We start from the raw sequence: 9,317 nt of genomic DNA on the forward strand, positions 1-9,317 counted from the left end.
AGGTATACCAGCTACTTCCATGTCATAAAGGCTCAGTCATGTCTCTTGACCAAGCAATGAGCTGGTGCCCTGACAGACTCTGACTCCAGCTGTGACCCATAGGCCCCCCACCCCCTTCCCACTGCAACTACCCAGTTGCTGTCTGCTCTTTGCCTGGTTTTCTTTACAGTAAGTCTCCGTGTTGGTATTGATTTTGCTCCCAGTGTAGGTAGGCTTCTGTGGCATCTGGTCAGAGAGCCCTGTGGCTGAAGCATGCAAACCCTAATGCCTGCTCACTCCATCACACATTCACTCACTACTGATGATGCCAGCTGGCAGTAATGTCTCTCCCCTTCCCCCTCCCCTGCTTGGTTCCTCCCCATAATAGCTTGCTTCCCTCTCCTACCCTGGTATGCTTGTTCATTCCTGGGCTGAGTGCTGTGATGTGCTGTATAATAGCTTGCTTCCCTCTCCTACCCTGGTATGCTTGTTCATTCCTAGGCTGAGTGCTGTGATGTGCTGTTCAGTACTACATAGTAATGCATGAGCAGGTTATTTGTTGGGGACCATAGGAGCTTGGCTGTTTGGCAAAGTCCTGCCTGGGTACTGTACTATACAAATCTGCAAGGCAGCAAGGACATGAAGGTGGAACACAATCAGCACTACCCTTGCTCTTGCTCTATGCCTCTTGCTCTTGCTCTATGCTCAAGCTGCTTGACAGCAGTGTATGTCAAACCACTATAACCAAACACTGAGTAACCCCACCTTTAGCAGGGTATATCAAGCTGACATTCCCACAGTTATTTGGAGCACTGCTGAGTGCTGTGTAGTACTACAGACCTTTGCAACACCTACAATAGCCCCCGTGATGAGCTCTATTCTTCCAAATATTCAGATATACAAAACTCAGCCCGTGTTATGCATCTGGATACAAGGTGTAACAATCTCCTCTGCAACCTATTTGCTTTCTGAGTAGCTGTTATTGATTGCTAGCATAGGATCTGACATGGTCATTTCTGGTACAGGCTGTAATGGTGGTCAATGTATTACCAATGTAATGGATGATGTAAATATGATGTGTGCAGGGCTTGGCACTAAGCACCAGCTCAATCAGCCATCACAGGAACAGCATGCTTGGTTCAAACACTGATAAGGGGGATTTGAAGTCCATGTGCTATGCATTGTGGATGATAGTAGATAATGAGGCAGAAATTTGGTACATGTCATTAACATGCCTGCTCTTAGGTGCAGAACCACATACCTCATTGTACAAATCTTCAGCCAGTGTGAAATTCTCTTAATTAATATCCATATTAACAAATCACAGCTTTTTCACATTGCAAGAGCACAAGATCAAACCCCTTGTCCACAAACACAACAGGCTGTCACAAGCTGATATCCCTGCCCAGTTTGCAGTCAAGGCAGTTCACAGTACATACTCATTCAACACATTCATCAAACAACAGTTCCTGCAGTAGGCGGGCTCCCAGTGACCCAGTCAAGCCTGTTAGGAGGATGACTTTCCCAGACATAGAGTCTGCTAGTGCATGTACAGGAAAATCCTGGGTATGGTATTTGACCATTGCATGCAGCAGAACTCCTATGGACAACCCTCCCAAAATATGTACAGCAACAACACACCAGCCACTGGCACAAATTGGGTTCCTGTCCCAGCAGAGAACTACCCCAGTCAAAATGGATACAGCCCCTGGAATACCAAATGCCTGCTTTGTCACTTCAATGGCACATCTACAGGCTGCACAGACAAGATTGCGACATGCCCAGGGGCCCACAAATATTTGGAAGAAGGTCTCCTCAAAAAGACAGCATCTATCATGCCCTTGCCAGCAGCCAATTTATTCCATGTCATTGGCCTGGTTGCTGAACAACCCCACCTCCAGTGGGGTGTGTCAGGCCAGTATTCCCATGGTTATTTTTGGGCCTTAGAGACCATTGCGCAGCACTACAGGCCCTCACTATGCAGACAATGCACCCCGGCAATGAGTCCAACCCCCCCCCAAATATTTGGCATGATGACTACTAGGTTTCCCCAGGTGACAGGTCCACTCAGATATTCCGCATGACAACAGTGGGTTTCCTCCACAATGGGATCGACCCACACGGATATTCAGCATGCCAATGTCTGCCTTGGAGAGGTATCTGGAGACTGGATTAGTATTGAGTATAGTTTAGAGTATCTAGCATAAGTAGTTTCCAGAAACTTCTGTATCTAGCTTATTCTGCCCCTTTTTCCATTAGAGTTATACAGATCTGATTATTGGTATACTGGCAGACTGGACTTGACTTAGTGGATTTGACTGGACTTATCATGACTTGACTGGATGGACACTGAGCTCTGATTATTGCGTACTGATTTTTGATAGCTCAGCTACAGGCTGACTACCATGTTCTTACCAACTTTCCCCCTCTCTCCCCTCTTTCCCTAGCAAGTTCTTGCACACCACCCATCAGACCAACTTATTCAGACCCCTGATATTTCAGACACCTTTTAGGTTGGATCATATTTAGAGCCCAATGCAAGGCAGCTTTTAACAAAATAAGAGCTGCCAAGGCGAGAACTCCTCCTCCGATTTCTGATACTGGCTTCCCATATTCCGGTATCCACCTCTGTTATAAACCAACAAAATGAGCTTAGGGATGAACGGCAAGCCCAACATACTGTGCTCTGAGAAACACCCACAATTTTGGATGACACAGAAGTATCATCCACTTCCAGCTGGAGTACCTCCGATATAGTGGATGCAGTCCGATGACTCCTCATGGCAAGCAAATGCACTATGCTTATGGGCAGGGAGTCTCCCTTGGCCCCCTGCTTTTCTCCTACACCTCTCAGCATCACCCATTATTTTGCAGCCCTGGAAAAACTATTTGGCTTGTGCAAACCTGCCATCACTGGTGGAGGAGATAAGATTGATTGGGCCTGCTTTTTTTACACTGATGACAACACCTATGAATTATAGGCACAGATCCACGACAGCATGGAAGATGTGAAAAAGGACTTGTATGAGAATTTCATGACTGAAATACTGAAGTACTACCCTGGCGCAGCAAATAACAAACACCAGTATGCAACTCGGGACCTTGATGACCTTGTTCACAAATGGCAATGCTGCATTAAGACCAAGGGGAAATTTGCCAAATTCTACAGGGACTTTTACCCAATTTCTACCTGGCTCATCAAGCACAACCAAATTTCTGTCCTCAACCAGAAAAAAGCCCTCCTCTGTGCACTCAAATTCCTGCCCACTGAAAGTTGCCTTTGGGACAAGATGCTGAACAGGCTCGAGCAAAAATGTGACAGAGCTGTGGATGAACCTTGGACAATGGCTGAATTAAAGGAGACAGCAGAATGGGCACTGGGTAACACTACAACAAAGGTTTGGAGACTGACCCCCAATTATTCCCAGGCCATGACACCAGCACTGACATTGGATGATGTCAAAATGGAGAGCAACCCACAAGTTGCCAAAATTACTGGGCATATGGCTACCCTGGAAGGAATGGTTTCACAGATATACATGCTTATGAACCAGCAATCCACCCCACAGAACCAACCAGCTGCCCAGCAGAACCCTTACAGACAACTGTCCTGAAATACATATGGCAACAACACACTGGCAACTGGTGCAAATCAGGTTCCTGTCCCAGCAGAGAACTACCCAAATCAAAACAGATATGGCCCCTGGAATACTGAATGCCTGCTTTGCCACTTTGACAGTGTATCTACTAGTTGCACAGACAAGACCACAACATGCCCAGGAGCCCACAAATACTTGGAAGAGGGTCTCCTTGTAAAAGACAGTCCATATCATGTCCTTGCTGGTGGCCAATTTATCCCACATCATTGGCCTGGTTGGGATCTTAAGGAAAAAGTCAATGGTTACTACAAGGACCACCTGGAACACCATCTGAAATCACAGCCTACCCCTCTTGTTGCCTTTCACAATGTGATCATCAAAGATGTTGGCTCAGCCTCCAAATTTGAGGTTATGCTGGATCATTTGGTGCTGCACATTCTCACTGAAAATCAAGATGACACAGTTGAATGGAATGACAAGGAAATAACAGTGCTCATGGCTGAGGCAGAATGACTCAAGAAACAGCAGACAGCGTCCATGGGGAAATCAGCCCAAGTCTCTGAGGTTTACACACTGGCAGCCAGAAAGGAGAAATCAGATGCATGCATACATCATAGACTGCACACTTTGCCGATGTACAAGTAGATGAACTGGAGAAATTAGACGCCATCCCAGACCTGCCAAAGCCCCATACCAAACACCCCGAAAATGCGGAAGATGAAACAGTTTTGCAGGCTCTCATGGTTACCCTAGCTGAAACACTGGTTCAAGTCCCCAGCAAGGTCCTGGCATTGGCATGTCCACTATTCAGCAAGGTACTCAAGGAAGCCTACAGAAAGAAACTGACTATTCCAGATGTGATTCAGGTGACCAAGGTACAAGACAGCGAGGCCCCAATTTACCAGATTGACAGCATTTTGGAAGACACAGACAGATTATTGGTTGGCCAGATAGACTGTTTAATTGGTGAATATGACACCCCCATTCCCTGCATTCTCAATGGTGGCTCTGGTATTGTGGGAATTAGTGAGCAATGCTGCAAACAAATCGGACTCGCATATACCCCAGTGAAAGGTTGGCAGATGGAATCTGCAAATGGTTTGGTCAATCAGCTCCTTGGCCACATTCCGAAGTTATGCATTGGTATATCAGGGCTCAACTTCTACATCCAGGCTTTGGTGCTTCCCAACCCACCTTTCCACCTGCTCCTCAGTTGCCCATTCCATGTCCTTGCCTCTTGCGTGACCCAAACTTACACAGACGGGAAACAGAAGATCCAGATAATGTGTCCGAATTCTCAGCAGACAATCTACTTATGGACTCAGTCACACTGAATGGGAAGAAAACGAGTGGTACAGGATTTTTAATTCAGGACCATCTTCACTGGCAACCAGAAGATGGCATGGAAACCTCGATAAATCGGCTCTCAAACTTGCATAACAGCTCTCAAATAGATACTCCGGAATCAAATACAATACCCAGCAATACCCATCCTGTATATGCCACCCAAAAATACAAACCTGCAGACAGACACATAAAACCTGTTGCAACAATGACTCCAGAAAGTGTAAAAATATGGAGATGCCTTCCCTCTGACCCTCTTGCTACACTTTCCCCCCTCCCTAATGCCCCACTGACCTTTACCCCTGGAAATTGGCTCACCCTGGTGCATTTTGGCAAGCTGAACATCAATAAATATGGATTCCTTTGGCCTGAAGAAGAAATACTCATGGCCTGGGTTCTCTGTACTCATGAAAAGGCTTTCATGTGGAATGAGCAAGAAATGGGACTCTTCCATAGTGATTAGTTCAACCTGGTGATCCAACCCAAGAGGTGTCTGAAATATCAGTCCAATGGGTGGTGTGCAAGAACTTGCTAGGGAAAGAGGGGAGAGATGGGGAAAGTCAGTAGAAATGCCAGAGTCAGCCTGTAGCTGAGCTATCAAAAGTTGGTACACAATAATCAGAGCTCAGTGTCCATCCAGTCCAGTCACAATAAGTCAAGTCAGAATCCACTAAGTCAAGTCAAGTCTGCTAGTATACCAATAATTGGATCCATATAATGCTAACCAATAAGGGGCAGAATAAGCTCAATACAGGAGTTTCTGGAAACTACTTATACTAGCTACCAAAAACTGCACTCTATACTAATCTGGTCTCTGGATACCTCTCCCAAGCAGGCATTGGCATGCCAAATATCTGTGTGGGTTGACCCCGTTGCGGAGGAAACCTACAGTCATCATGCCAAATATCTGGGTTGTCCTGTTGCATGGGAAACCTTGCAGTCGTCATGCTGAATATCCGGGTAGGGTCAAGACTCATTGCTGGGGTGCATTTTGTCTGCATAGCGAGGGTCTGTAGTGCTGTGCAACAATCTCTAAGGCCCAAAAAATAGCTGTGGGAATATCAGCCTGACACACCCCACTGGAGGTAGGGTTGTTCATCCCCCCCAAACCTTGAATACTGACTCCCTGAGTCAGTGGGGATGCAGGTGATGTAATGTGCAGTCAGGAACGCAGTGCAGTACTGCCAAATATCAAGTGAAACAAGAGCAGCATTATCAAGAACCAATCATGAGACTCTCTGCTGTAAGACATTGGGCTGCATATTGGGGCACTGGTACAATGGCAGTGTCAACATATTTTGGTTAAGGGCCTTGCTGCACATTTGGCGCTAAGGGTGGCTGATTGAGGAGATGGGGGCAATGCTGTTGCCAGCAACAACAGATGACATGGTGTTGGAGTTGTTCGCAGCAGAGACTTGCATGAGTGTTCCCCACTTTTCATGCTTTATTTGACCTTACTGATGCATTGTTGGCAGTGTTTGTTGTGCCGCAAGCACGCAGTGTTCAAGGATGGGGCACCATGCCATGAGTGCAATATTGTGGAGGTGCCTGACAAGGCAGTTTGCTCTGCATGCAAGGCAGCAAAAAAGCCTTGCAGCATGTGTATAGGTGCACCTTTGTTTTTTTTTCCTCATTTTTATCGACTTTGACTGACTCTTTTTGCAGCACGTATTGCCAAAGCTGCAGCTCTGCCTCCAGTGCCTGCAAAGGAGCTGTTCCACCTGGAGACTCCTGAGCCTGAGCCCATTGAAGAAACCACCAAAAAGCCTGCCAACAAGAAGAAGCAGAAGGCAGTGTGCAGCTATGTGCCAGCAAACCCCAAAAAATGTGAGCAGGAGGATGACGAGGACTTGCCTGGGCCATCAACAAAGTGGTCCCGCCTTCCGGAGGCCAGTATGTCTTTTCTGTCTGTAGTTTATATTTGGGACATGCTGACTGAACTTTTTAGAGATTGAGCTGCCAGTTGCACCACTCCAGATGGCAGAGCACAAGATGCTGGAGCTCTGGAAGAGCCTGCAGACAGCTCAAAAAGTGGTGAACACTGCAACAGGCTGGGCAGATCAAGTTCAGACTCTCCTGGGGAGGGCTCTGACTGAGTAAATCGTGGTCTTTCTCTTTTTGCTGTCTTTTCTTTTCCTTCTTTTCCTTGTGTCATAATTTGTCTGGTAGTCATAGTCATAGTATCTTCATGTCTTTTGTTCTTGTAGATCCGAATTTTGCCTTAAGTGAAATTCGTGGTAATACAACTTGTTGGCTCGATATTTTGTTTACTGAGTGCTTCAAGTCATGACTTCAATGTTTTTTGCTTTGGTAATTCAGATGTTGTGCAAATTGCAGGAGATTGCAGGTATGCTGGTAAGGACTGTACTCTTGTCATACTACTGAGTCCACTTGTGGACTTGGTAGATATATCTCAGGGGAATGAAAGAAAACAAGGGATTAAGTCGGGATACACTTGGAACTGCACAATCCGGGCTTTGAGAATGGCACCATCCAAATCAGCTATCACATAGCTGCCTCTAGCAGTTTGGGTGACAACAACCATGGGACCAAGAAATCAGAGCTTTGATTTTTGGTCAAGTTCCTTCTCAATGCAAGTGTTGGAAATGAGGACTAGGGTGCCAGGCTTGAAGTTATATTTGGTAAGGATGTGCTCATTGTCTGCCCTAAATCAGTCTGCAATTCTCAGGTGGGCTTGGTGAACCTTCTCCTGGAGCTCAGATAAATTGGACTTGTAATGCTCAAACTGTTGAATTCTGTAGGCTAGCTTGTCACTGTCAGTCATAGGGAAGTGGTTGGGGGCACGAGGAATGTGGCTTGGTCAAAGTTCATGGGGAAGACCAGGTGAACACCATGTGCAATGAAATATGGCAAGAGGCCAGTGCTGTGCTGGAGTGAAATTTGCTCAGCCCAGAATGTGGTCAGTGCTTTGTCGGGCCACTGCTTGACATTATCTCCACATACTTTCAAAATTCCTTGTTGGACCGTAAAATGTTTTGACTCCACTGCACTATTTGCACGAGAGTTGTATGGCGAAATTTGGATGTGCCAGATGCCAAAGCTTCATGCCAGTTCCTTGACTGCTGCTACCCAGGCTGATCCATTGTCAGTTACAATCTCTGCAATATTTCCCCAGCAGCAGATAATGTCATGGAAAAGGAATGATGTGAGGGCCATTGCAGTTTCTGATTTTAAGGGATGCCATTCGGGATACAAAGAGAGGGAGCATCAGACTTGGGCAATACAAGTGTATTCTTTTGTGGGAGGCATCTTCATGGTATCACAGTAGATCTTGCAGAAAAGCAGAGCTGAGTAATCAACTGTTGGAGGTTTGGGGACCTTCTGAATGCTGTGGACTTGACATGCATGGCAGGTATGGAGGTACCACTTGATATTCACACATAGGTTGGGCCACCAAAATTGGAGACAGAGGATACCCATGACAGTTTTGAAGCCTTTGTGACCACTGTCATTGTGGGCTTGCTTTAGCAGGGCAAGATGTTCAGCCGGAGGGACATATAGTTGAGGGGGGCCAGTGAGGTTACATTGGCACAGTTTGCTGTCATGCAGGAAGTACTGGAGAGACTGCTTAACGAGGGCTGCTCATTGCCATGTATTCCAGTCCGGAGGGAGCGTCAAATTGGTGAGGTACTGGCAGATAAATGCAATTCAGTTGTCAAGGTGTTGGGTGGAGGAGGTCATGGGGATCTCTATTTTGGGCTCAGAGTCTGTGACTGCAGATTGAAAGTGGGCAGGATATGAGAGTCCCAGGCATTGTTTGTGGTTGATATCCAGCAGGTTTGGAGCATTTAGTGAAGTCAGGGGATGGCAGGAGAGACCATCTGGACTGGTGTGTCTTTTTTGGTGGGAACTTAGAAAAGGTCAAAGTTGAATTGGTGGATACCACTGACCCAATGGTTGAGGGCTGCAGCAGGCTGCTGGTCCAGATTATTTAGCATGCCTTTTATGCAGGACACCTCCACTTCCACAATAAATTGGGGTGCACCAATGAGGAAGACTTGCAGTGCCCAGAGAGTGCAGTATAAGCCCTATAGTTTGAGTTTGGGCTGAGAATATCAGGATTCAACACTGTTCCATGTCAGGGATCCAAAGTGAGCCAGTTTCCATTTGCCATTGACGTTGTTTTGCCATAAGACATATCCAATGCCAATATTCAAAGAATCAACCCCAAGGATAATCTTTTGGTTGCTCTCATAGTTGATGGGACAAAGGAGTCCATCCTGACAGGCATCTGCCTTTAGCTGGTCAAAGGCTGCTTGGTGCTTGGGGCCCCAGGCAAATATCATGCCTTTGCATTTGAGATGTTCCAAAGGGCATGCTTTCATAGGAAAATCCTTTATGAATATTTGGAGGATTCTGAGGGTACCCAGGAAG

General features: G+C 46.4%; 2 protein-coding genes across 2 annotated transcripts; both read left to right on the forward strand.

Moving 5' to 3' along the window:
* Positions 1-4,561: 4,561 nt before the first annotated feature.
* DACRYDRAFT_25766 (uncharacterized protein) lies at positions 4,562-4,888 on the forward strand (the record flags this gene model as incomplete). The annotated part of the gene is made up of 1 exon (XM_040774274.1): positions 4,562-4,888. A coding segment is annotated over one exon (327 nt), but the record flags the coding sequence as incomplete, so codon positions are not given.
* Positions 4,889-6,520: 1,632 nt separating this feature from the next.
* On the forward strand, positions 6,521-7,022 carry DACRYDRAFT_107441 (uncharacterized protein; the record flags this gene model as incomplete). The annotated part of the gene is made up of 3 exons (XM_040768470.1): positions 6,521-6,530; positions 6,588-6,815; positions 6,871-7,022. The coding sequence occupies 3 exons, from the start codon at positions 6,521-6,523 to the stop codon at positions 7,020-7,022; spliced, it is 390 nt and encodes a 129-aa protein (XP_040628592.1).
* Between the last annotated feature and the right edge of the window lie 2,295 nt (positions 7,023-9,317).

This window comes from Dacryopinax primogenitus (assembly GCF_000292625.1).
Source record: "Dacryopinax primogenitus strain DJM-731 SS1 chromosome Unknown DACRYscaffold_9, whole genome shotgun sequence".
Classification (NCBI taxonomy): domain Eukaryota; kingdom Fungi; phylum Basidiomycota; class Dacrymycetes; order Dacrymycetales; family Dacrymycetaceae; genus Dacryopinax; species Dacryopinax primogenitus.